Source organism: Prionailurus viverrinus, unplaced genomic scaffold (genome assembly GCF_022837055.1).
Source record: "Prionailurus viverrinus isolate Anna unplaced genomic scaffold, UM_Priviv_1.0 scaffold_35, whole genome shotgun sequence".
Lineage (NCBI taxonomy): Eukaryota > Metazoa > Chordata > Mammalia > Carnivora > Felidae > Prionailurus > Prionailurus viverrinus.
The window spans coordinates 1,254,230-1,280,105 of NW_025927605.1; the positions used below are offsets into that span (position 1 = coordinate 1,254,230).

The following is a 25,876-nucleotide window of genomic DNA, read 5'->3' on the forward strand; positions in this document are numbered from 1 at the left end:
ATGTTCAAAAGAATTTGGACAACCAAACTGCATGTATTTAGGACCAAAGAATTCATTTTTCTGTTAAATTTTACAAAATCAGGGGCACCTGGGTGGCTCAGTCGGTTACACGTCCAACTTCGGCTCAGTCATGATCTCACAGTTCATGAGTTTGAACCCCATGTCAGGCTCTGTGCTGACAGCTCAGAACTTGGAGCCTGCTTCAGATTCTGTGTCTCCCTCTCTCTCGTCCCCTCCCCTGCTCGCTCTGTCTCTCTCTCACTCCAAAAAATAAACATTAAAAAAATTTTTTTTTTCATTTACAAAGTCAGTGATGTAAAATCTGACCCCACTAGAGTGAAAAAATTTAAAAATGCAGCCAAAGCCAAGAGAGGGGCTCAAGCCCTTCAAACCCTTCCCCAGCTCCCCTGGGCCCACATGTAAAGATGTCCAGTCTCTGCCCTGGGAGGGGGTGGACCGTGAGCTGCAAGGCTTGAGAGAAGCTGGGCCCCGTTGGTGGTCCGGCCACTGTCATGCCATTCAAGGTACGTGGAGTACCCTTCCCACCCTGTGCCTTTTTCTGAACTTGAGAATCCCCCGGGGGCAGCTGTGCTGGGCACACGGCTGATGGCCTCCAGGAGCTGGAGCCCAGAGTTTGTCAAGGGCAGCAACTGAACAGGTTGGGTGGTGGACATAGAAGGGCAGTTTGGGTTGTTGACTCATTGACTAGAGCTGGGAGGATAATGAGCTTAGAGACCCGGGGGCAGAGTGGAGCCCAGAAGAATCAGGACAGTGTTTTGAATGCTTGTAGCCCATCACTGAGTTCTTATTACAACACTGCAGAGTGGTATCTCCATTTCATAGATACATGACACGCTAAGGGCCTTGTCCAGGGTCACCCAGTCCCAAGTGGTGGGGTCCGTGCTGAGTCCAAGTCAATCAGAGCTTTTGCCCATAGCACCAGGCTCTAATGGATGTTAACACCAGCTCAGCCCAGTCCTCCCTCCCAGTCCTTCCAGCCCACTGAGCGCCGCTGGCCCTTCTCCAGGCAGACACCGTAGAGGCCAAGAACTACCTGCTTAAAGTCACTTGGACAGGTCACTTCATTCCTCCAAGATTCAGTTTCCTCATCTGTAAAATGGGTCCACAATAACGCCGACATGTGAGATTCATGTCATGTGAGGTTCAACAAGAATGATGGGTTTGAAGAGGCCTTGTAAACTGCCACATTAAAAATGGGAGGAATTCTTTTTAGGACATCAGAGGGGTTCCTCTTGTTAATCTGATGATCTAGCTCTGAAGCACCAGGCCAGGGCCTAGGTGAGGAAACCGCTCTCCCCTAACAGCTCAGAGAGGTCAAGTCACAGTCACCTCCAGGAGCCTGAAGACGAAGAGAGGAGGCGGCTGCAAGGAAGGAAGGCGAGAGGGTGGAAGGAGCCGCCCATCCCCAACCCCAGCACCCTTTCCTGGTAACAAATCCCTTTTACACATTTCATCTGTCTTAACCACTCAGGAGTCCTGGGAGGGAAGTAGGGCCCGGAATATTATTCTATTATAAAGGTGAACCAGCCCAGGCCCAGAACGGAGACAAATTCTTCCAACAAGTTAGCAGAGAAATCTGTACTCAAGTGCCCTTCAGGGGACTTTCATTCAATCTTGTATGTTAGGATGGTCACTGGTGTACTTGATTTCAGTGTTTTAAGAAAGCAGGTCCTGTAGGGGCGCCTGGGTGGCTCAGCCGGGTGAGCGTCCAACTTTGGCTCAGGTCATGATCTCACGGTTTGTGAGTTTGAGCCCTGCTCCGGGCTCTGTGCTGACAGCTCAGAGCCTGGACCCTGTTTCAGATTCTGTGTCTCCCTCTCTCTCTGCCCCTCCCCCACTCACACTTTCTGTCTCTTTGTCTCAAAAAATGAATAAACATAAAAAAAAATTTTTTAGGGGCGCCTGGGTGGCGCAGTCGGTTAAGCGTCCGACTTCAGCCAGGTCACGATCTCGCGGTCCGGGAGTTCGAGCCCCGCGTCAGGCTCTGGGCTGATGGCTCAGAGCCTGGAGCCTGTTTCCGATTCTGTGTCTCCCTCTCTCTCTGCCCCTCCCCTGTTCATGCTCTGTCTCTCTCTGTCCCAAAAATAAATAAACATTGAAAAAAAAATTAAAAATAAAAAAATAAAAAAAATAAAAAAATAAAAAAAATTTTAAAGACAGTGGATCCTGCTAACGTTCTATCGAGTTTCACACAACCTCTATCGAGGTTCTGTACAAGCTTCTCTTTTCATCTTTAACATAACCGCGCGAGGTAGGTACAGTTATTACCCCTGTATTACAGTGAAGAAAGAAAGACTCAGATGTTAAGCAACTTTACTGGGGTCATGTTGTTGGGAAGGGGTGAAGTCAGAAACTGAATTCACGGCTGATCCAGAGCCTGTGTTTGTAACTATCACAATATTCTTTCAATGGAAGTTACTGCGACATCCCTGCCCCCCACCTGGGCACTTCCTTTCATCCCAGCCTGCTCCACCTTCCCTCGGTCCTCACCCAGGGTCAGTCTCCATCGGTGCTCCTGACCCCCTAGTTCTCCCTTTCTTTGGACCATCTCTGGCCCTCTCTATCACGTGACTTGTTGTATTGCCCTCAGGAGTTACTCACTGTCTGCAATTGTCTTAATTTACTCATTTGTGGGGCGCCTGGGTGGCTTGGTCGGTTGGGCGTCCGACTTCGGCTCAGGTCATGATCTCACGGTCCTGAGTTCGAGCCCCGCGTCGGGCTCTGTGCTGACAGCTCAGAGCCTGGAGCCTGTTTCGGATTCTGTGTCTCCCTCTCTCTCTGCCCCTCCCCTGTTCATGCTCTGTCTCTCTCTGTCTCAAAAATAAATAAATGTTAAAAAAAATTTTTTTTTAAATAAAAAAAAAAATTTACTCATTTGTTTGTATCTCCTGCACCAGAAAGTGTGAGCAGGGACTTTATGTGACTTGGTCCCTGCTGTATCCCAGTGCCTACAACACTAGCTGGCAAGAAACAAATACACAAAAATAGCTAAAAAGAAAAAAAGAGAGAAAGAAACAATAAATAAAAAATTTAAAAAAGGAGATGCGCACAGTCAGCCCTTTGGTCCAGGCCCCTCTGGGACGGCTCCGCCTCCGTTTGGGCTCAGCTCTGGCGTGGCCACTCTGGTCTGGTAGCCAATGTACCCTAGATAGCATTCGTCACACTGAGAGGCACAACATGCAGCCCCCAGAAGGCGATGATACCACATGAGGCCGGATCGTGCTTGGTAAGCTCTCAGGGTCCTTTCTGAGGTTCTCGGTAGAAACAGATCCAAAGCCTGCTTTTGGTAATACATGTTTTGCACCCTCCTTTAACAAATTTTCAGAAATGAAATTCATAGATAATACCATTTTCCTAGGCACCGTGTCGTTAGAAGTGTATATAAAGTTCAAAGTGGAATACAGAGGAAAAACAAATAATTAGAAACAAATAATTTAGAATAAAATAATACATGTTTCTGCGTGTGAAAGCTCAGGCTTGACTCCATGAGAGAACAGAAGCTTGTAAATGCACAGGAATCCCTGGCAATGAATCACTGGCAACTGTAAAAATGGAGACTCAGTGGTGGAGTGTCGTGTTAGCAACTCAGCTCACACGGGCCAGGTGGCCAAGGAGACAAGATTTTCTGAAATGGTGAATTACCCTTGATAAAGTTCTAATGGAGACAAATAAACATTAAAATGATTTTATATAGCCAAATCTTCTGTAGGATTGCCGGGTAGTTTTATTCCTGGAAAACTCAATATATTTTAAAAGCATTTACAAAAGGGGCTCCTGGGTGGCTCAGTCGGTTGAGCGTCCAACTCCGGCTCAGGTCGTGATCTCGCGGTCTGTGAGTTCGAGCCCCGCTTCGGGCTCTGTGCCTGTGAGTTCGAGCCCCGCTTCGGGCTCTGTGCTGACAGCTCAGAGCCTGGAGCCTATTTTGGATTCTGTGTCTCCCTCTCTCTCTGACCCTCCCCCCTTCATGCTCTGTCTCTCTCTGTCTCAAAAATAAATAAATAAACGTTAAAAAAATAAAAAATAAAGCATTTACAAAAGATGTGGGTGAAATAGGGCTGGCCTCTAGGTCAGATAATTATGAATGTGTTTCTAATGTATGTGGGTGGCCAGAAAGACAAAGAAAGATTGAGTGGTGTGCAGGACAATTCCTGGTTGCGTCAGGATATCCTTCCTACACTTTATAGGACATTTAACGTCTCCCTCCTGCCTTCTATCAAACTCCAGGAGCCCCAGTCTTGTGATAACTACAAACGGCTTCATAAATTCACAAGATGTCCCCTAGGGGGCGGTAGCGCTCAGGACGAGAACAACTACCCAATACATTCTCCAGCCCACCTTTTTAATTTAACTCTGTCTCTGAGCTGAGCAGGAGAGAGCCTGTCCCTAAGAGCTCTGGGAGTCGGGCTGGGATAGGGGTGGAGGGATGCAATTCTGGAGGGTCTGTCAGGACCCTTTCCCTCTGGGGCCATTTCCTCAGACTACACCTAGGGTCCCTTCAATGAAGCCTTGGGTGTCCAGAAACTCCCCAACTCACCCTCTCGGGCATGGGTGCTGGAGACGGCAGTGGTGGGGGACCGAGAGGTGTTGTGAACAGATGCCTTTTCCCGGGTGGGTTGATCCTAGCTATTACGGGTATCTTTTTAACCTCAAAAAAAAAAAAAAAAAAAAGAAAGAAAGAAAGAAAGAAAGACAGCTTTGGGGCACCTGGGTGGCTCGGTTAAATGTCCGACTTCAGCTCAGGTCATGATCTCACGGTTCGGTTCGGCTCATGAGTTTGAGTCGCACACTGGGCTCTCAGCTGTCAGCACAGAGCCCACTTTGGATCCTCTGTCAACCTTTCTCTCTGCCCTTCCCCCACGCGTGCTCACATTCTCAAAAATAGATAACAGTTAAAAAAAAATAGATACTGTTAAAAAATTTTTATTTATTTATTTTTTTAATTTTTTTTCAACGTTTATTTATTTTTGGGACAGAGAGACAGAGCATGAACAGGGGAGGGGCAGAGAGAGAGGGAGACACAGAATCGGAAACAGGCTCCAGGCTCTGAGCCATCCCAGAGCCTGACGCGGGGCTCGAACTCACGGACCGCGAACTCACGGACCGCGAACTCACGGACCGCGAGATCACGGACCGCGAGATCACGACCTGGCTGAAGTCGGACGCTTAACCGACTGCGCCACCCAGGCGCCCCAAAAAATTTTAAAAAAGAAGGCAGCTTTGGTGCTTTCTGGCCCTTTAAGTATTTCAGAGGGAGAAATCCCTTTCCCCACCAACTTTTTGTTTTGAAAACTTCAAAAACTTCAGAAAAAGTGCCTGAATGGTACAATGAGGACCCATATGCCCTTCGCCTTGATTCACTGGTTCTTCCCATTCTGCTACATTGGTTTTATCTCTCTTTATTCTTGCTGAACCGTTTGAGACTACATCGCAGATGTTCAGCCCTAAACACTTCAGCGTGTGTTTCCTAAGAACAAGGGCATTTTCCTACGAAACCACAGCACGGTTAGCACACTCAAGAAATTTAACACCGATGTGGTAATATCTACTATACGGGCCTTACTCAATTTTCTCCGATTGGCCCAATATAGTTTTCTGCAACTCACCCACCCCTTCCTGCCCTCAAGGTCCAATCAAAAATCTGACTTGGCATTTAGCGCTGAGCCTGGAGTTTGGATTTCTCTCCAGCTCAGTGGGCCTGCAACTGTGGGCCCGGCCTCCAGGAAGACAGCTCCAGGTGGAGACAGGTGCTGGCTGTGAGCTCATAGGTGCTGGTGGGGTCCATGGGAAGGACATAAGCATGACTTAGGCCCCACAAATGTCTTCCCAGATGCGGGGGGGGGGGGGGGGGAGTGCAAGCTTGGGGGGGGGGTGGCACTGTCCCCCTGCAGGGCTTGTATGGAAGAATTCAATCTCACAATAAACTACCTTCTGTTGATGTTACTCCCCCAGGGCCAGGCAAGGACTTAGCCTTCAGTCCCCACAACAGCTCCTAGGGCTGTTTTCTTTCCTTTTATGATTGAAAGGAGTTTCTGTTTCTCCATCTGATGAGGAGGCTGGTGATGGCCAAGTGGGGCCACATGCTGCCTCAGGAAGGATTACTGGGTGTGTGGTCAGTGTGAACTGTGGCCAAGTCAGCCGGGACAATGGCTGCTTCCTCCTCAGGTCTCTGGGCAGGTGAGTCTAGCCAGGGCCCCAGAGCTTCATGGGCATCTCAAGGCTCCTGATCCGCCCTGCAGCTGCCACGACCATCCTTGGGAGATGCACCCAGTAGCTTGAGTGGTGCCTCATTGCCCCCGGATAAGCCCTCCCACCTGTCCAGACTGTTGCCACTGCACTGGGCTTTGCTCACACCAGTGATGTCCCAAGGTTTTCTCCGGCTCAAAGCATTTACCGGTGGGGGAAGGCAGGGACCGTGATCTGATCAACTCAGGGATCCTGTCAGGAGCCACAGAACCATTTGTCGACTCTTCACAGAACTTTCACAGATGTGACTTTAGCTAGGAGTCTGTAAGGCAGGACGAATGACATCATTGTTATTTTCAGATGAAGAAACTGAGGCATAGCGATAAATCTCACAGGCCTCCTCTTGCAAGAAGAAAACCAGAAATGGAATGCAAGCCCCTTATTCTACTGTGGGTGGAAACTGAGGCTCAGAGGTCGCCAGGTTTGGTTCTGACTGCTACTTTGCAGCTGTATGCCTTTGGCTCTGGGAAAGGAGGTGTTTCAGGAATTATTACTATCTGTGTCTGCATTTGGAGGCAGAGGTAGGACCAGAACTTGGATGCTCTAAAGGCTCTTTCTAGAACATTCTATGCCACAGGTCCTGGGGATGGGCAATCAATAATAATAGTCATTGAGTGCTTGCCACAGGATAGGCAAGGGTCTAAGTATTTCACAGCTATTAACTTATCAACTTACTATTAACTTATTAAATCCTCACATAGTGTATTATGAGGTGGGTGCATTATTATCCCCATCAGCTCATTTTATAAAGGGGAAAGCTAAGGCACAGAGGCTTTAAGATATTTGCTAGAGGTGGCGCTGGCCCCTGCCTCCCACGTGCTCTGATCTTGAGGCGCAAGCTGCATTTCTTGGATTTCTTGAGCCCAAGGCCTGAGTAGATAAAACCTCCAACAGGTGAGCAGGTCACTGCAGGGAGCAGAGAAACTTGGTTCTGAACGGAGGGGGGTGAGAGCTCCTCTGGACTCAGGCAATTGGGGGTTTGAATTCTGGCTCTTTCATTTGAGTGACCTTGGTGTGACCGTGACCTCTCCCGCCTCCATTTTCTTATTTGCAAAATGGGAGATTGCTGAGAGAAGTCTTGGTTCTACTCCACGGTAGGAGCCATTACACACAAGGCCCTCAGTTTCTTCCTCTGTATCATGGGAGAGTAATCTCTTGGCTGGAAACGTGTTTGGGTAAACCGTAACTTGGAGGCTGTGAAAGACCTTAATAGAAGCTTGGTTCTCGCCTTCACATACAGTTTATGAAATGATTTTTGTGTAATTTCAGACCTCCTCTTTTACGGGGGGGGGGGGGGGGGGGGAGGGAATGTAAAGGCACCTTCTCCCCTGCCCTTTCGACCAGCGGCCACTTCACCGGTTACAGTTTGCACTCTCCCGCTCCTAAATGTGGGCTTTCAAGCCTCTCGGAGCCCCAAAGCCAGTTTCAGGGAAAGCTGATGGTTGGCCCCTTCGAATCCACGTGCTAACCTCGCATGCGCTGGCTGGCTGGGCTGCTTCAGGTCCGAGAAGCTGGTGACGTCAAAGTCACGGACTGCCCTTCTTAAAGGCGCAGGTTTGCACTCCGTGTTCATTTTTCTGTGTTCGGACAAATAATTACGACTGCACAAAAGTTTTAAAGGCAAGGCAGGTGGTGGGGGGGGGGTCTCAGGTGCGGGGCTTGCAGGGGAGATACGTGTCTCTCTGAGAAGCGGGATCAGAGACGTCAGCGCAGGATTTAAGCCTACCTGTCACCCAGTGCGGCACCCCCCAGTGCAGGGGGAAAGTACCTGGAAGGCACTTAACTTTGAGCCCCAGTTTCCTCTTCTGTCAAAAGGGCCCAAATAATAATACACTTCTAAAACCTTGGGGACTTAGAAAAAATAACGTGACAGTAGCCAACGCAAAAATGCCGGTCCCCTTCTTTCCTACTCAACCCTTTCATTGTGCGAAGGAGGAACCCGAGACCCGGAGTGGTGGTGTAACTTGCCCAAGGTCACACACGGTGGTGGGATGCAGCCTAAATGGAGTCCGGCGGACCCTGTGTTTCCTGGCTCCCGGGCCAGCCTTTTCTCTGTCCAGCCTGCCTGGTCCGAGTCACAGCTCTTCTAACCCCAGCGCCCACGCGCACGGTACCCAGCAGTTTGGCAAGAGGTTGTGGAACAGCGCCTCAGTCGATTATCTGTAAAATAGGAATAATGCTAATTTCTGTTCCGTCATCACTAAGTTGGAAAACTCCGCAGGGAGCCCGGCGGGTAAATATATGCCATCACTATCTGATCGCCCCGTGGCTTTGGAAGAACTGATTCAAATCCCTGCCGGCTCCGCAGATGAGGACACCGAGGAAGAGCGGGAGAGCGCGTTACCCACGCTGGTCTGGAAGTTAAGGGAAGAGCTGGGACTCCCCGGGCAGCGCTCGGCCAGCGTACTGGTGGGATGGAGTTTGTAAGACCACGCTGTTAAGTGCGGTGCTGCCTCCGTCACGCTCGACGTGGAGACCCCCGCGACCTTGGGGCGCTGGTCCGGCGGAGAACCTGCGGCGCACCCTCCCTCGGCTGGGGGACTGGGGCGCTGCGGGTCCCAGAACCTCTGCGGGTGGGCGGGGCCGGCGGCACTCCGGGCGTGCGGCAGGTCGGCCGGCGGGGGGCGGGGCCTCGCGGCGCGGTCCGGAGGCGGGGCGGGCTCTGCTGCTTTTCAAGTCGGCCTTGGTACGGATCGAGCGCGCGCGGACCCTGCACCGGCCGCGGAGCCGCCATGGGCCCGCTGGGCCCTGGGCGCCGCGCAGCGCGAGCACCGGCCTGGAGCCAGGTGGGCGGAGCTGGACCGGGGTTGAGGGCCCGGCTCGGGGCGGGGATGGAGGTGGGCCTTCCGAGGTCCCGGGGAGCCTGAGCTGGGCTGGGGGCCTGGAGTCGTGAGCGGTCGGGCCGACCTGCTCGGTCCCACCGGGCGTCCGCTGAGCGCGGGACCGGCGTGCCCGAGGAACAGGGAGAGATCCTGTCTCTCCAAACCTACTTTCCGCCCTCTCGGCCGAACAACCCCGCCTCTGTCTTGGGAAGAGAGCAGAGAGATTGTCCTTCCCATCTAGGCCTGGGGACTGGCCCTTCCGGCCTCGGGGGGAGGGTGCGGGGGAGGGCCTGGAACCTCGCCTGCCGTCCCGAGAGAGCGGACGGTCCTTTCGTGACCATCAGATTTGTTTACACGTTTCCCTCATTGCTCGGCCCCACCTTTCAGGCCCGGTGACTCGGAGCTCCCAAGTGCCTGCCTCGAGAGGCAGGGGCTTTGGGGATCGGCTCAGACGTTTTGATCTTTGGGTCCCCAGGGCCAAACCAGGTGCCTGCCCCGAGGAGGGGGCACGGTAATTCCGTGTTGCTTAGATGAGGAAATGGCAGTGGGCCATTATTGCCTCTTAACCAGTGAGTAACTCCCCAGGCTTCCCTCCTAACTACTCCCACAGTGACCTTGGTCAGGTCACCCTACCCCTCTGTGAATCTCTGTTTCTCAATTGACAAAGTAGAGCTGACAACTGCTTTAAAAGCTTATCGTGAGGATCGTTTGAATTCATGTCAAGTGAGTGAATTGGGATGAAGGGCTGGGTCAAATCCCTTTCTTCCCTTCCCACTGACTCGTGTTTTGTGAGTTGGGACTCCTGGGACTCCAGTTGACCGTTTGTTTTTCAGAATTGAATCTACAAGATGGCTGACCAGAACCCTGGGGGCATTAGCCCCCTCCAACAAATGGTGGCCTCAGGCACCGGGGCTGTGGTCACCTCCCTCTTCAGTAAGATCTGGGGAGGTGGGGTGGGGGCAGCTGGGGACTAGGGCAGACCAAAGATTGGAGGGGACCTGGTCCTGGAGGAGGGGTCAGGGTTGGGGTCCTTAAGGAGACTTCAGACCTGCTGTCTTCCCCCCAGTGACACCCTTGGACGTGGTGAAGGTACGCTTGCAGTCTCAGCGCCCCTCCGTGGCCGGTGGTGAGTGCCCGACCCTGGAGCCAATATGGGGTGGTGCCTGGGTAAAACAAGGGTCTTCCAGGGATGGGGTCCCTGGAGCGGGGGGGGGGGGGGGGGTTCTCCTGACTTAAGGGACTGCCTTGTATTTTAGAGCTGATGTCTTCCTCCAGACTCTGGAGCCTCCCCTACGCCAAATGTGAGTTCCCCAAGCCACAGGGAGCTTGTGAAGGTCCAGGGGAGGGAGTGTCCCCAGGGGACCCGAGAGCTCCACAGCCCTAGCACACACTTCCAGGTCCTGTTAGCGAGCCCTCTGTCAGGAATGTCCACCCAGGGACCACGGCCTCTGCTGGCCCTCTAGGGATGGGGACTCACCACCTCCCTGCAGGGTTCCAGAGCATAGTCATCCTAACACCCCCTCCCCTTTCCCAGTGCCCTCCTCTCTCCGATCCACAGGGAAGTGCCTCCTGTACTGCAATGGTGTCCTGGAGCCCCTGTACTTGTGCCCAAATGGTGCCCGCTGTGCCACCTGGTTCCAGGACCCCACGCGTTTTACGGGCACCTTGGTGAGTTGTGCCCTCAACCGTGTCTCTAGGCATTCCTGAGGGCTTTGCATTGGTCACGCTGCAGACTCAGTCAGGAAAGAGTGAGTGACACAAAGCAAGTAGGGGTGGCCGGTTCAGTTTGGGAAGGGCTTCCCTGAGGAGGTATCATCGCTATGAGGTTTTGAAGGGTGGGCAAGAGTCCACTTGGAGCTAAGTGGGTGATTGAGTGTGTGGGGGCCTGAGCGACTACCGCCAGGACTCCGGGCAGTGGGGAGAGGTGAGGGCATCAGGCTGGGGCCAAGTATGGGTTAGCCCCCTCATGGAGCTTCTTCACCTTCCTCCTTGCGGACTGGTGTCTGCTTGGCCAGGATGCCTTTGTGAAGATCGTGAGACGTGAAGGCACTAGGACCCTGTGGAGCGGCCTCCCAGCCACCTTGTGAGTATCCCAGCTTGTGTATTTGCTTTTCCTTCCTGGACTCCTCTGACCCGTTCCTCTCCTGTTGGCTGACTGGGGCAGGGGAGGCCTGGGAGGTTTGGGAGGCTTTGGGAGTCCCAGCTAACCTCTGTTCACACTCCCAGGGTTATGACTGTGCCGGCCACTGCCATCTACTTCACCGCCTATGACCAACTCAAGGCCTTCCTTTGTGGTCGAGCCCTGACTTCTGACCTCTACGCACCTATGGTGGCTGGCGCACTAGCCCGCTGTGAGCACAGCCTTGGGCCCTTGATCTCTCTCTCTCTGACCCCCACCTGCACTTGAGTCCGGTTCTGGCTTCCAGCTCCAATGTCTGGCAGCTTAGGGGTAGAGGGATCTCTTGGGCCCCCAGATCCTGGGACAGGTTGCCGTTGGGCCCTGTGAGCTGACCTCTCCCCACTATTCCCCCTAGTGGGAACCGTGACTGTGATCAGCCCCCTGGAGCTGGTGCGGACAAAGCTGCAGGCTCAGCACGTGTCATACCGGGAGCTGGGTGCCTGTGTCCGAGCTGCCATGGCTCAGGGCGGCTGGCGCTCGCTGTGGCTGGGCTGGGGCCCCACTGCCCTTCGGGATGTGCCCTTTTCAGGTAGGAATCAGGGGTGCAGGGGCTGGGGTAACGGAGCCTTTGGATGACTCACAAGAGTTCTGCAGTTAAATCCCAGTTGTGCTATTACTGACTTTGAAGTCACCTGACTTCTCTGGGCTTTGGATATCTCATCTGTGCAATGGGGCCAGCAGGCAGGGTATTCACCCAGGTTTTCAGAAGTAAATTTCTGCAGAGGCCCTGTTACAGAAACTGGCACGTAACGAGCAGTCTTGGTTACCAGGAGGGAGGGCTTGTCACATTGTGCGGCAGTGGAAAATGGGAGGTCTGGGGCCACCCTGCTGCCCTCTCCCAACTCTAATGAGCGTATCCTTGCGCCCCCAAGCCCTGTACTGGTTCAACTATGAGCTGGTGAAGAGCTGGTTGAGCGGGCTCAGGCCAAAAGACCAGACATCCGTGGGCATCAGCTTTGTGGCTGGCGGCATCTCAGGGACGGTGAGTTGATCGGACAGGGAGTGAGGCCAGTGGATGTGTCCTTGGGAGGCCTGAGGGTTGTTGGAGGTGCTCAAGAGAAGAGTGCTCGTGTAGCAGCAGGTGGCTGCCTGTTGAGGAGCAAGCTCACCCTCCCTGGTGAAATCCTGGTTAAGGTTGGCAGACCCTGGCTGGATGCGGGGGATGGGGGTCCTGGGAATGGAGACCAGCTCTCTCCCTACCCCACCAGGTGGCGGCCATCCTGACTCTACCCTTTGACGTGGTGAAGACGCAACGCCAGGTCGCACTGGGAGCGGTGGAGGCTGTGAGAGGTGAAGGTTCTGGCTGGTGTGGGGCCAGGCAGGTGGGGGCCCTAAGCGGGGTCTTACTGGGCTGTGCCTTACGTTTGCAGTGACGCCCCCGCACGCCGACTCCACCTGGCTGCTGCTGCGGAGGATCCGGGCTGAGTCTGGCACCAGGGGACTCTTTGCAGGTGAGTGTCTGTGTGTGTTTGTCCAAACTTGAAAGGATTGGGCCCCTCCCAGGACCCTGACCTCTGACCCTAATCTCCGTCTCCCATTGCAGGCTTTCTCCCGAGGATCATCAAGGCTGCCCCCTCCTGTGCCATCATGATCAGCACTTACGAGTTTGGCAAAAGCTTCTTCCAGAGGCTCAACAGAGAACAGCCTCTGGGCCCTTAAAAGGAGCCAGGGGACAAGGCCCCTATCTCTTCCATGGATGGGGGTGGGGCAGAAGGAGACTGAGCCAAGTGCCTTGTCCTCAGCACTGAGGGGAGGGGCCTCATTTCCTTTCCCTCTCAACTATGAGCTCCAGGGGTTGGGGCTACCCCTCTAGGTCTGCCAAGGCCCCCCTAAAACAGCTTTCTTCCTGCTGTTCCTCATTCCCAAGCCCCAAGGATAATCACTTTTCCAGCCCCCCCCCCCGCCCCGACCAAGTTCAAGACCAAATCTGATAACTGCCCCCTCCCTTCCCACCATTTCCCTGTGTTTGCTGTAGCTGGGTCTGCTTCTGGGAGCCACAAAACCCTGGGCCTGGTGTAGTCTGCACCCTTCCCTGTTAATTCCTTGAGTCTAAAGATGATGAACTTCTCTCCAGTGCCTGTGAGTGCAGGGGGGTCAGGGTGGGGAGGGAACTGGGACTTGGTGAGTGACTTGCACAGAGGGGGCCTGGAAGGGACCTTGACAGCGGCTTTTACTGCCCAGGTGGTACCCACATAAAGCACCCCCCTCCTTATTTAGTGAGAGCTGGGTCAGTGCAAGGACCCAGAGTTGGGGGCGACAGGTAGTGTTAGGGCCAGGGTAGAAGGTGGTGCAACCCCTCCCCAAGGGCACACTTCAGTGACAACAGAGGGGGGAGGTTGCTTCTTTGGGTCTGCAACTCTGGGCCAAAGCTGAATTGCTCAGGGTGCCGGAAGGAGAATAGGGCCCTGCCAGGGTTTGCCTCCTCCACCTGCCCCCAGGATGTTCAGTGTCTTCTCTGCTTGGGGCTAAGCAAGTTATTAAGAGTATTGGGCTGAATGGGGCATTTACATGTCTGCTGGGGAAAGGCCTAACATTTAGGACCCTTAGGAAAGCCACCTACTCCTGGCTTTCTTCCGACAGGTCTGCTCCCGTGGGGCATGTACCCATTCTGTCTGGTCTAGCATCACCTTTGTTATGGGCCCGGCACCGGCTCTATCAGATTGTGCCACTTCGGGACAGTGTCCAGTCCCAGCCCCCCACAGACAAAGTTGCCCTCAGTCTTCTGGTTTTTATTTGCCTGATCCCCTCAGAGCCCCTGCCCTGGGGACTGGGAAGGGAGGGACTCCAGGGAATACACAAGGACAGACTGAAGAGGCAAGGGAGGTGGGGGTGCTGAGGCTGGGCCACCAGCTCCTGAGGAGGGTGGTGGGGATGAGCGAAGAAGAGTCCAGTGGGAAGCCAGCCAGGCGTCAGGGTCACCAGAAGAATGGAACAAACTTTCCCAAGGATTCCCTGTGGCCGCGGTGCCCCTGTAGCCTGGCCCAACCGACTCCCCTTTGCAGCTCCTGCTCCCTTGGGCAGAAAGCTAAAACTGGCGAGAAGCAAAGGGTGCCTTTCGCAAGAGACCCATGGCTGGGTGGGCAGCGTTCCCTGGAAAAGTGGCCTGGACTGGGGGACTCTGAGGAAAGGCGGCAGGTGTCTGTGCCCCTGGCCAGGGTGGGGGTGGGGGGGCTGGCGTTGGTGCTGCCCACACCGCTCCTCAGCTGGGGCTCAGTGCTGGGCTGCCCTCAGGACTGTCGCTCACCAGGCACTCGTTGGATTTGAAGCTCGCCAGGGACTTGCAGCTGGGGATGGAGGCCAGGGAGCCGCAGAGGCCCAGCATGGAGGGCGTGGGGTCCTTCCCTGGGGAGAGAGGGCAGGTGAGGCCAAGCCAACTGGTCTGCCTGTGTGTGAGTTGGGGAGGGGGGTACAGGCGAAGGCAGTGGAGGGGCAACCCTCAGGTGAACCCCCCCCCCCAGGAATTTTTCCTCATTTCTGGAGCATTTGCCATTTTCAGTTAAACCTTGATAAGCATCTGCCCATGCCATGCACAGTGCCAGGGACACTGTATTGTAATCGTCAGTTTATGTCTCTGTCTCCCCCTGAGGTTCATCCTCTCTGTCTGTTTATTAAACACACGGTGAGCACTTGTTCCGTTCCAAGCACTGGGGATACAGAGAACGGACGAGACACGGTCCCTGCCCTCACGGAGCTCACAGTCTGGTGGGGAGACAGACACACGGACAATCACAAACACAGTGTGGCGGGGTTCCACGTCCATAGCCTGCCTTGTCTCAAAGAAGATCTAAAATCATCCAGTACAGTGTGGTTTTTAGAAAGAAAAGGCAGAAGTCCAGGCACCGGGAAAACTAGGGCGGGGAACCGAGGTGAAGCCAGGGGAGGGCAACACAAAATGCATGCGTTGAAGTCCTGGACATTCGCTTGAAGAGAGCCACTAATTTGGCTCTGAGCTTCCTGGCAGCCAAAGAAAAGGGGGGAACAATGGTCAGGCAAGCGGTTCGCAGAGTGCATGAGATAAGAGCAAATCAGTTAGGCAAAGAGTTCCCCAAGAATTTGTGAGCCCCTTGAGGATGTCATCATGCCAAAAAGCCATTGAGCCCTCACCATATGCCAACATGGGTGGTTATTTTAATCAGCACCCCCATTTTACAGATGGGAAGTGCTCAGCCAGGTGAAGTGACTGACCGAGCTGGCAGGGGAGGAGGCACAGCTAGTTTGCCCTAGGGTCTGCCCAACACCCCCAAACCAAACTTAATTGCTGTGCTAAGCTCTCTGGAAGGGCTGAATGAAAGAGGGAATCGGCCAGGGCCAATTCCATAGACCCCAAGGCCTGGCCTCAGCCCCTCTTGGAAGAGTTGGGTGCTGGATCGGGGGCTCACCGATGGGGCCCCAGGGCTCCTCATCCCGTTTGCCCTCTCCCAGGCGCTGGGAGTCCGAGCTCAGACTGGCTTCAGCTGACAGTGGCTCCGTGCTCATGAAACTGTGTCTGTGGCAGAGCAGAGGGCTGGTGTGCAGGCAGAGGCCTACAGCCCCCCCCCCCCCCCCCCCGCCCTCCCAGTGCCCCTCTTCCCAGTAAGGGCCAGCACTCGGGCCCAAGCTGAGCCTGGCTGAGGCTTACCTCCGGTAGAGCTTGGGGTTGTTGGCACCCTCTGCCCCATTGAGCGTTCCTAGTGACGGCCATTGGTTGACCAGGGGAGTAGTGAGCTCTTTGGAACCCTGGGCCAGGGGAACGTGGTCACCGGGGATCAGACCTGTCCTGGGATGGGGAGGAGGGGTCAGGACTGGCTAGGAGAGGGAGCAGAAGTGGGGAGGGGGGGGGCGAGCTCAGAAAGAGGTGGTGGTGGGGTTAGGAATGAAACCTGGGTAGCAGAAATGGGGATAGAATGTTGAGGATCAGTAGGGCAGATCCTGGGAGGCAGTGGAAGGTACTGGGGGTTAGAGAGGTGACGGGGATTCGGTGTGCTCCTACTGGGGGATGGAGGGGACAATGGGGTGTTTGTGGGACTCAAGTCAGTGTGGAGTGGATACAGAACAGAGTGGGAATCCTGAAGGTTAATGGGGTATCTTGGGGACTCCTGCTGGGAGGTCACAGGGTAATGAAAAGGTCTAGGGGGGAGCTATTGGGGATGAGTAGCAGTGAAGTCAGTGGTCACCGTGGGGATGATGGTCAGTGGTTGCGGAGCAGAGGGCTGTTGAGCAGAGGGAATAACGGGATCGTGTTGAAGGTCGCTAAGTAACATTTGAGGTCCTTATCAGTAATGTTGGGGTCCCAGGAGTAATGTTCTATAACCATGCTAGCTGACGGATGAAGTGGGGCGCCCAGGATCTTACGTTGAGAGTAATTTAGTTCGCTGGGGACGGGGGCCTGGGGTGGAGGAGGTGAGGGGATCAGTGGTTTGATGCTGGCGGTTGGTTGCACTAGATGCTGTTATCAAGGAAGGTGACGTTGGACTCTGGGGGCGATGTGGTCGGGGTGGCCGGGACGGGGAAGGGCGGCGGCGGCGCTCACAGCTGCTCCTGCAGCTCCAGGATCACGCCTTCCAACTCCCGCTTCTCGCGCTGGTTCTGCGCCGCCGCCTCCTCCAGCTGCAGCTGCAGCCGCCGGTTCTCCGCCTCCAGGTCCTTCAGCTGCGACTCGCGCAGGCGCACCAGCTCCTCCAGGTAGCCCTGCGGGGCGCCGGCTCAGCCCGGGCCGCGGGACGCGGGGGGAGGGTCCCAGCGGCCGCCCGCCCCCTTCCCCGCAGCCCCCGCCGCGGCATCACGCACCTTCTGCGCGTAGACGATGCGGAACTTCTGTTCCATCTTGTGCCATTTGCTGTACCAGCTGTCCTCGTCGGTGACGAGCGGCAGGTACGGGTGCTCGGGCGAGTTGTCCTCGCTGGTACTGCTCTCGGCGCTGTGCCGCTCCTCCTCGTCCGTCAGGTAGTCATAGCTTGGGGGAAGGAGCGGTGGGCACGGCCCGCTCTGCCCGCCCGGGCTTCCCTTGCCGACCCCCTGGGGCGGAGGGACCCGGATGCCGGCGCAGCCTGCCCCCTGCCCGCCGTCCCCCACCCATCACAGCAGTCCTGCTGCTCACCTCTGGGTGAACTTTAGGTAGGGTGTGTAATCGATGACCACGGGGGTCTTCCCGTCCAGCACTTCGCCCTTTAGGCAGAAGCTGGGGGCAGAGGAACCACAAGGTTGGGGGCGGGTAGGAGGAGATGGGAATGTGGGCGTTCGCGGCTAAACTCCCTCCGCCACCTCCATCCAGACCCCACCTGAAGTCTATGGCGCTCAGTCCGATCAGCATCCCGGTGAGGACGGTGGCTTCCTCCCGAAGCATGATGGCTCCCGAGTCATAGAAACGTCTGCGGGGCGGGGGAGCGAGGGACTGATGGTGCAGCATCCTCCCGCGGGGGTGGGGGGTGGGGCACCCCTCAGGACTTCTCTTGTTAGCTTACTACAGACCTTTCCTAGAGGAAGGAGGGGTCTCTTTCCTGCTCACCTCTCAGGTGTGGATCTGGTCTCTCCCTCAGAGTGGGGCCCACTGTGTCTCCCACCTATTAGAACGTGTGTTCCCTGAGAATACTTTCCTCCATCCTCTGAACTACCCCTTTCCCGCAAAGCATGGAGTCATCCAGAACGGTAAAATCAGGAAACCAGTTCTAATCATTAGTGCTTGGCATACAGCAGGTGCTCAAAAATATGGTGTAAACTCTGACATGTGAGGACAGACTAGAGATAGAATGGAGTGAAAACATTGGGTTGTATGTGACCACTGGGTTGGTGGGGAGAGAGACATGACCCTGACCATACTCAGCTTCAAGCACAAATTCTGCCTGTGACCCCTGCGCCTGAGACCCATTCTCTCTGCAAACCCACGGTGCAGGGACTGAGGCTCGGCACACTGGGACTCTGTCGTCCATGGGTAGCAAGTACAGACTGCTGCCACTGTTTGCGGAGTAGGTAGGGCTCTGTGTTATAGGTCATGGAACAAGGTTAACATAGTTGAGGCTTGTTCAGAGGTGTGTCTAAGGTTAGGGCTGTGCATGAGGTCAGTGCTGCCGGATGGTGGAGAATAATTAATCTGACTTGGAAGAGATGGTGGTGGTGCTAAAGGTGTGTTCCAGGAGGGCAGGCGCAGTGGCAGAGGATAGTCTGGGAGAGGGAGACTGGCAAGCTAGCAGTGCATGCTGGGAGTTGTAGTCCAGGTACCGAAGGTTGCTCTAAGAATTGAAGGATCAAGTATGTTTAGGCAGTGAACGTGCACACTGGGATCTGTGGTCCGAGCTGACTGAGAGGGTCTGACCTGGTGGTCCGGGTGTCCCGCAGAGCTGTGGTGATGTATTCCGACATTCGCTTCTCCATCAGTGCCACTCGGATCCATGCCCGGCCCTGGAAAGCACACTCACCTTTATTTGTTGCCCTGAAGGGACCCATGAGTGCACTATTGGGTCTAGACCTCCTGTGGCTCTTCTACCCAGTGCCTGTAGGCAGGGGTGAGGAACAAGGAGCAGGCAATCCCCCCCCTGTATTCCCCTGCAACCAACAGCTGCCCTCGCCCTGCCCATCACAGGCCCCTCACCTTGGCTCGGGCTGTGCTGATGTTTTCCATGTTCTCAATGCTGCTCACACAATTGTTGGGCACTTTGCTGCAGGCCAACCGGATATAGTCCCAGAAGCCCCGCTGCCCGTCTGAGCTGAACCAGCTCACCGGACCTGCTGGGGCACAGGCTGAGCCAGGGCAGGGAGGCGGCTCAGCAAAACCAGGGAGTTTGTACAGGGTCCATGTCATGGGGTATACACATGCATAAGTATAAGCAGCCACGCCCACACATGGTGCCTCCCCCAAACATATGCGCACACACATGCATGTGCACAAAGGGCTCGCTAGCATATAACTGCACGCCCGTTGATTGGGTTTGTGGGCACCCACTCAAGTGGCCAGAAGACCCCGTCCCCTCTTCCCAGCTCTGTGCATGGCCCAGAGTCAATGATGGGGTTCAGAAAGCCACAGGGGAGATCAGAGTGGGTGGCTGGAAGCTCAAGGCTGGGAGTTAGGAGGGCTGGACAACAGGGGACAGGGAGCTGGGCCCGCCCACCTTTGAAACGGTGGCTGAGGATCTGCTCTAAGATGGCTGCAAAATTCACAAACTCCTCGGATGAGTCATCGATGGGTTCTGCCGTATACTTCTCCAGCAGCGTTTTCACAGAGAACCTGGTGAGGGGTGGGAGAGGGGGAAGTGGGGGGGTCCAGTGAGACAACAGGGCAATGGCAGTAGAGGAGGGGTGTTAGGCAAAGAGAGGGAGAGAAGGACGGAGAAGAGGTCATGAAGAGCATGGGTGTGGTGGGAAAGGGAAAGAAGGTGAAATACGGAGGGATACACAGTGACCACAGAGGTGCTGTGACCTGGGAGTGATAGAGTGGCAGGTGGGAGACTGATTGACATATAGGTGATAGGAGAGGTGACAGCTAGAGAAAGGAAACTTCAGGACACCCGGAGTCAGGGGTCTTTCCCAGAGCCCCTTCCTTCTTGCCCATCCTTTGGAGTTGCATTTTCTATGTGTGTGGGTCAGAGGTCAGCTAGGAGTTAGAAGAGGGTTTGCACCCCTGCCCTGTGCTGTCTTCTGCTATTGCTGGAACAAACTTCAGTCCCTTCTGGGGGCGGCGGGGGGTCACCTGTGCCAGGACATGTGAGTTGGCACTGAGCACATGGAGCGTGGGCATGCCAGGGTGGCCAGGTGGGCTTTTAGCACACGGATGCCCCCCTTTCCCCTTCTCCTTCCTAGCCTGGTCGCCCACACACCAGCTGCCCAGAACCAGGCGGTGCAGAGCTGGGCTGGGGCGTTGTGTGTGTGTGTGTGTGTGTGTGTGTGTGTGTGCAGGTTGTGGGTCTGACACACATTGGGTGTGTGTGTGCGTGTGCAGGTTGTGGGTCTGACACACGTTGGGTGTGTGTGTGCGTGTGCAGGTTGTGGGTCTGACACACGTTGGGTGTGTGTGTGCGGGACATTGGCAGCAGATCTCTGGAAGGGGTCTTAGAGGCCCAGACACCTGGCTTCTCAGAGAGGAAGGGAATCAAGGGAAGCCAACAGGGCTGAGAAACTGGAGCCCAGCAGCCCCCGTCCTTCTCTGCAATCCTGCTCAGAGCCTCCGCTACCTCTGCAATCCCTACCCCTGCAATCTGCACCTGCCATCCCTGCACTGGGATGGGGCAGGAATGAGGACACAGCTCCCAACATCCCATTATTACCCTATTGTGGGTGGCAGAGCAAGAGTGGGTGTTGGGGGATATGGGGGCTGCTTGGAACTGCCCTTCCCCCGCTAAGCTTATCAAGCCCTGTAATGTGTCGAGCACTGTAGTTTGCATGTATTAGCTCATCCATCTTTACAACAGCTCTGGGAGGTAGGTCCTCTTACTATCATCATTCCCATTTAACAGATAAGGTAATTGAAGATTCAAGAGGTGGACTGATCTGTTCAGAGTCACACAGCTAGCGAGGAGTCAGGTAAGTGTTGTCTGATTCCAAAGCGCTTCCTCTTTCTGCTACATCTTGTGGCCTCCTGGTGGCCATCACGTTTCCCAAGGCCCGGGAGCAGCCCCTGCCTCCTCTGCCTTCCACTCTGCAAGCTCCAGCCCCTACGCACTGTCCTCTGAGGCTCTCAGACCAATGGCAGAACTGAGCCAAAGGCCCTCCCTCCCTCTCTTTGGGCTTAGAGCTGGTCTGGCCCGAAATCAGAGCCAGGTCAGTGTTGGGGTCCTAGTAGATGGAAGCAGCCTGATGGACTCAAATCCTGTTTCCAGGTGATATCCATGTGGCCTTGGACGGGTCATTTAATCTCTCTGAGGCCCAAACAGGAATAATAGAGTACCTGCCTCGGGCTCCAGGAAGGACTGGGAGAAGGTAAGTGTGTATAGGCCATTGGGCAGGGGTGGCGAGGAGCAGGGCCATTAATGGTAAGGTCGACCCTGCTGGAAAGAGCGTGTGTTTAGGGCATTAGCTGGGCTTCATTATGCAGCACGCTTCACCCCCCGTGATATTTTCTGGTCATCTGGGTCAGCCCTCAGTGGGGGCCTGGGGCTCGTTTCAGTGTGGCAGCCATCTGCCATCTATCCTCAGGGGTGTCGCCGAACTGGTCATTGCCCCCGGGAGCCCCATGGTGTGTTCCTTGTTAGGAGGTGCAGTGGCTGCTGCAGGTTACCATGGAGACGGGGAGGCCAGGGCCCGGGGGAGCCCTTGGCCTGCTAAAGGGAACTGTTCTGGGAGCTGGAGGCGAACCACATGACAGCGATGAGGTGGCAGGGGCCTGAGGGGTTTCTAAGTCTTTGTCATGCCCCCAACCCCCTCCAAAACTCTGTCCCTCACACCCCAGCTCTAAGCCCACTTCCGAACCTCCAGAACCTCTGCTTCTCCAGCCTAGGCCAAAGGGAGATCCCCCGCACCCCCACCCCCCTTTCCCCATGCACTCAAGAGGCTCAGTTGTCCTAGCAGGCAAAGGAAAGAAGAAGAACCTTCTTCTCAGAGACAGGAAGGGTACCATCAGGAGAGGGCTATTTTCATGTGCCAGGCGTGTGGTCCTACACGAATTATGCCATAACTATTCCTTGGTGTGGCTGTTACATTGACAGTGGGGATGATGAGGCACCCAAGGCCCAGAATGGTTGGGAGACTTCCCATGGTTGTACAGCAAATAACTGATGAAGTCAGAGCTTGAACCTAGGACCCTCTGGCCCCAAAGGCAGAAACCTTTGTTTTATACCATAATGGCAGGGGTTGAGAGGTGAGGGTGGAGGCAGCAGCCTGCACTTTGGGCTGGGGCAGATGCAGTGTGGTTGGGTGTGTGCTCAGGAACCTGGAAGGAGCTATGGCGGGCAGGAGCCAGGGCATCAGGTGAGCGCTGATTCCTGGGGGGAAGGAGCAGGGCCAAGGCCTGTGTGTAGGCAAGGTGGGGGCGGCAAGGCAGGACAGCTGAGCCCGGCACTTGGAGTGCCTGCCCTCAGAGGTGGCATGGGGGGTGGGGAGGTTGCAGATGGAGAAGGCAGCTGGTGGTGGGGGGAGGTCCTAGAGGGAGAGATGAGGGCAGGTGAGGCTGAGGGACAGTGGCTGGGCAACTGGCCGCTCCTGGCTCAGGACAGGGCAGTGAGGGTGAGTCACTGCAGGGCTGAGGTGGGAAGCTTCATTTCCTGGGCCCCCCAAAAGCAGATGAATCTTCCCAACACTGCGACAGCCCCACCCTCAGGGACACATCTGCCCTCCCAGTCTCCTCCCTGGAACCCAGGAGACCCAGGCTTCTGCGGTCAGACCCTCCCTCCTTCCCACGGCAGGCACAGCGTCCCTCACCCTTCACTGGGTGGATTCAGGGGCTTTGCCCACACCCCTAGTTGATCCTGCCACAGGCTGCAGCTGCCCAGAGATGGAGGAGGGCACCATCTCTGCTCCCGGATTTGAGCCTGGGAAATCTCCCAGGAAAGCCCCACCCCTGAGAGGCCAGGATGTCAGGGGTGGGAGTGAGGGTATGCTTGGAGGGCGTTCAGGCCGCTACCTGTCAGTTCTTCTCTGCCCACCTCGCCCCCGCCCCCAGCAAGGGAGCCAGCCATCCCCACCCCTCCCCCTCACACACAATGTCACTTCCTGGTTTTCACAGGAAGCTGCAGTGCCAATTAAACACCCCTCACCCCCAGGCCCCGGACTGGGCATAGGCCTGACTTGGCCTAGAAGGATAGGGACCAGACCTCCAAACCCCCTCCTGGTCTGGGCCTGAGAGGAACAGTGGACGCGCTCCTCTTAACTCTGTGCTTCATCCCTTTTCCTCCGTGGCTGCTGTGCACCCTCCCGGCAGGCACGCTCGGTCCGTATTTCCGCAGCCCGCCCCGACGCCTCTCCCTGACCACCCCCCGCCAGCGGCGCCCACCTGCACACGGTGATCAGGTTCCTACGCTCCACGGCCACATTGCGGGAAGACGCTTTCTTGGAGGACAGCCCCAGAGCCATGGTGGTCTGGACAAAGCTCGCTTCCATCCAGATGTGCGGCCACTGCTGCCGCCACCAGCTGCCCCCCACCCCGCCTGGAGCCCCGGCCCCCCCCCGCCGGATCACGGCTGGGCCCTCTGCCCGCCGGGGCCCCTCGATCCCTGCTCGGTCATCCCCCTGCCGCTGCTCCCGGTGCCCGGCCCCCTGGCACCCTCCCCCGGCGGCGATTCCAGAGCAAAACAAGGCCGGAGGGAGCTCTCCGAGGTGCTGAGCCGGGCCCGTCACCCCCCTCCCTTAGACGCCCGCCCCCCTCGGCTGGTGACGTCAGGGCCCTCGGGCCCCGCCCCTGGCAGGCCGGGCACCAATCCGCAGAGGATGCAGAATTTGGGGGTGGGGGGGAGAGGGCTGGGGCAGAGGGAGGGCGGAGGGGGTCCCCGGAAGAAGCAGCGATTGGAAGGAGGAAGAGGGGGTATCTGGCCTGTTGTCCATTCCCACACTCAGGGCCCGGGACCCCTCTCCTCGCGTCTCTGAGTTCCAACGACTGAACTCCCTGGTTTCTGAGCTGTGATCGGTGGTGTCTCAGTTTTCCTCCTGCTGCCGGGGAAAGGAGGTCCTCACTTCCCATACCCTCATCGCAGCCCCGTCCCCCACCCAATCAGTGTCTGCGTTCTCAAGGAGGCCGGGATCAGGTCTGCCTCCAGAGAGCGCAGGTGGCCCTACGCGGTAACCTAGGATGCCAAGGAGCAGTCGGAGAGACTGTGTATCTGGTGTTTGGCTTGTCAGCACCGGCCGGTGGATTCAACGGCTCCTAGGGTGGGGGATGGGAATCCAGAATAAGCCGTAGGAGCCTAGCGGCTTGAACCACTCAGGACTGTGAGACTAGACTGGCAGCTAAGGGCCAAGGCACTGCTCTCTCTCTCTCTCTCTCTCTCTCTCTCTCTCTTCTTTCTCTCTCTCTCTCTCTCTCTCTCTCTCTCTCTCTCGTAGTCCTGCTACACCCTCACACCATCCCAGGGCAACTGGCTTGAGGGTTAATCCCCTGGCTATCAGCATTGCTGCATGGTGCCATCAACTCACTCTGCAAGGCTAAGAGAGCCCCCAAAGTTGATCACATCTTTTAGGGTAAAGTGAAAGAAATGGATGCATTGCCTGGCTTTCCTGTCACCCTCTGCCTCCCAGTTGTTCTCTCATCCCTGCTTGCACCTGCTCCATTCCTCTACTCAACCTGTTCTCTTTCACACTCCAAAATCTCCAGCTCCCACAGAAATCCTTCTGTGTTAAGGTGGGGTACACCCAATTTTCCCATTTGGCTTTAGGAATGTCCATCCTAGGGCTCAGCTTATGTGTAGTCACCAACTCTGTCCACCTCCTGGATTTACTCCACTTTACTAGTGTATGGTCATATGTCCCCACACGGATTCACATGTGCACCAACATCTGAATATGATCAGCAGGCAGGGACCCTCTGTTAGCACAAACAGAGGAGGAAGAGATTAAAAAAAAAAAAAAAAAAAAAAGGCCTAGGCAAGCTCACAACCCCGGTCTCACTCCCTGGGCACTCCCAGCAAAGATCTCATGTCTACTCAACCTCAGCCTCAATTCTTGGCTTCCAGGACCTCAGACTTGGTCTTTTCTGTTTCTCCTTTGCCGTTTCCCTCTTCCCTCGCTTCTAGAAGGCCCTCTTATCATCCTCCTGCCTCCAGCTAGATAGCCAAGGCCAATCATGATATTCTTTTGTTTTTCAGTTGCAGGGTATGTCATGTGAACAAAAAAGCATGTAAAACACATAGGTGCAGTTTAAAGAATATTTACAAAACAAACACCTCTGTCATTTCCTTAAAGATCAAGAAATAGAAAGTTGTCAAGAACCCAGGACTTCCCAAACACACCCAGATCTTCTCTTCATCCATCCCCCCAAGGGACAACCACTATCCTGACTTTTGTGATAATCATTTCCTGGCTTTTCTTTATAGTTTTATCGCCTATATGTCGATCAATAAATATATAGTTTAATGTTTCTTTATTAAAAGAAAATTTGTTATTTGTCTATTCTTTCTCCATTATTTTCCTCGTATATGATTCCAGTACATGTCAATACTACACTTTATCTATTCTGTCACTGAGGGTAATTTTGTGTATCCGAAAGGGCCTAGTAAGAAAAATGGAAACCACATGATGTATTTCAGATAGAAGGGATTTAATACAGGGAATTGGTTACACAGGAGTTAGAAGACTAAAAGCGAAAAGAGAAAGAGAACACTGGGACGACATGGAACTCGTAACCAAATGAAGCAGCGAGGGCTGAGGGAACAAAAGAGAAGAGGTGGGATTGCTACACCCCAAGAGACCACAGGTAAGGCCCTACTGAGTTGGGGCTCAGATTCAGGCAAAGTCACCAGGAGGCTGCTGCTTATTCCTCAGAGGAGCTGTTTACAAAGCTGGTTCTTGGCGTGCAGAATGAAGCTGAAGGCTGGAGCCAACTTCCAACGACAGAGCAACTCTGAAAAAAAACCCAGAAATATGGGGAGATAGTTCCTTCTTTCTTCCTCCTGCCTTCCATCTCTCTGTAGTGTCTCTTATTAGCAGAACTTAACAGAAAGCCAATTAGTAACGGAGACTGGGAAACAAGTTTGCAGAGTCAGATGCACTCAAATCAGAC

The 25,876-nt window shown here is 55.1% G+C and overlaps 2 protein-coding genes and 1 long non-coding RNA gene across 11 annotated transcripts; 2 read left to right on the plus strand and 1 right to left on the minus strand.

Annotated features, from left to right (window-relative positions):
• The first annotated feature begins 8,906 nt into the window (after nucleotides 1-8,906).
• SLC25A39 (solute carrier family 25 member 39) lies at nucleotides 8,907-13,338 on the plus strand. 5 transcript variants are annotated; one of them, XM_047845595.1, is made up of 13 exons: nucleotides 8,918-9,050; nucleotides 9,562-9,655; nucleotides 9,920-10,019; nucleotides 10,153-10,212; nucleotides 10,343-10,387; nucleotides 10,621-10,754; nucleotides 11,102-11,169; nucleotides 11,313-11,437; nucleotides 11,621-11,794; nucleotides 12,138-12,247; nucleotides 12,474-12,555; nucleotides 12,636-12,716; nucleotides 12,809-13,338. In XM_047845595.1, the coding sequence occupies exons 3-13, from the start codon at nucleotides 9,935-9,937 to the stop codon at nucleotides 12,922-12,924; spliced, it is 1,080 nt and encodes a 359-aa protein (XP_047701551.1). In that variant the 5' UTR covers nucleotides 8,918-9,050; nucleotides 9,562-9,655; nucleotides 9,920-9,934; the 3' UTR covers nucleotides 12,925-13,338. The 5 variants fall into 5 exon arrangements, with proteins under 5 accessions (XP_047701549.1, XP_047701552.1, XP_047701551.1 ...); XM_047845594.1 differs by lacking the exon at nucleotides 9,562-9,655 and adding an exon at nucleotides 9,757-9,809 and having other exon boundaries at nucleotides 8,935-9,050; XM_047845593.1 differs by lacking the exon at nucleotides 9,562-9,655 and having other exon boundaries at nucleotides 8,907-9,050.
• Nucleotides 13,339-14,006: 668 nt separating this feature from the next.
• Nucleotides 14,007-23,289, minus strand: RUNDC3A (RUN domain containing 3A). 4 transcript variants are annotated; one of them, XM_047845590.1, is made up of 11 exons: nucleotides 23,159-23,289; nucleotides 19,347-19,462; nucleotides 18,830-18,963; nucleotides 18,554-18,639; nucleotides 17,523-17,612; nucleotides 17,342-17,422; nucleotides 17,032-17,197; nucleotides 16,775-16,932; nucleotides 15,884-16,021; nucleotides 15,645-15,751; nucleotides 14,007-14,607 (listed from the first exon to the last, which is right to left on the minus strand). In XM_047845590.1, exons 1-11 carry the CDS (start codon nucleotides 23,263-23,265, stop codon nucleotides 14,465-14,467), a joined length of 1,326 nt encoding a protein of 441 aa, XP_047701546.1. In that variant the 5' UTR covers nucleotides 23,266-23,289; the 3' UTR covers nucleotides 14,007-14,464. The 4 variants fall into 4 exon arrangements, with proteins under 4 accessions (XP_047701546.1, XP_047701545.1, XP_047701548.1 ...); XM_047845589.1 differs by having other exon boundaries at nucleotides 18,830-18,978; XM_047845592.1 differs by lacking the exon at nucleotides 14,007-14,607 and adding an exon at nucleotides 14,636-15,219.
• On the plus strand, nucleotides 16,926-25,251 carry LOC125158468 (uncharacterized). Of its 2 annotated transcripts, none has more exons than XR_007149419.1 (4): nucleotides 16,926-17,115; nucleotides 20,688-20,754; nucleotides 21,051-21,150; nucleotides 23,087-25,251. It is a non-coding gene; the product is annotated as an uncharacterized LOC125158468 (long non-coding RNA). The 2 variants fall into 2 exon arrangements; XR_007149420.1 differs by having other exon boundaries at nucleotides 17,049-17,187.
• Nucleotides 25,252-25,876: the final 625 nt, after the last annotated feature.

Bases quoted from the DNA above. Each gene is read 5' to 3' on its own strand.
- SLC25A39 (XM_047845593.1), top strand. From the start codon at position 9,935: ATGGCTGACCAGAACCCTGGGGGCATTAGCCCCCTCCAACAAATGGTG. The intron at 10,020-10,152 runs GTAAGATCTGGG...TCTTCCCCCCAG, and splicing joins TGTGGTCACCTCCCTCTTCA to TGACACCCTTGGACGTGGTG. The intron at 12,556-12,635 runs GTGAAGGTTCTG...TTACGTTTGCAG, and splicing joins AGCGGTGGAGGCTGTGAGAG to TGACGCCCCCGCACGCCGAC.
- RUNDC3A (XM_047845589.1), bottom strand. From the start codon at position 23,265: ATGGAAGCGAGCTTTGTCCAGACCACCATGGCTCTGGGGCTGTCCTCC. The intron at 19,463-23,158 runs GTGGGCGCCGCT...ACCCCTCACCAG, and splicing joins AACCTGATCACCGTGTGCAG to GTTCTCTGTGAAAACGCTGC. The intron at 18,640-18,829 runs GTGAGGGGCCTG...TGTGCTTTCCAG, and splicing joins TCAGCACAGCCCGAGCCAAG to GGCCGGGCATGGATCCGAGT.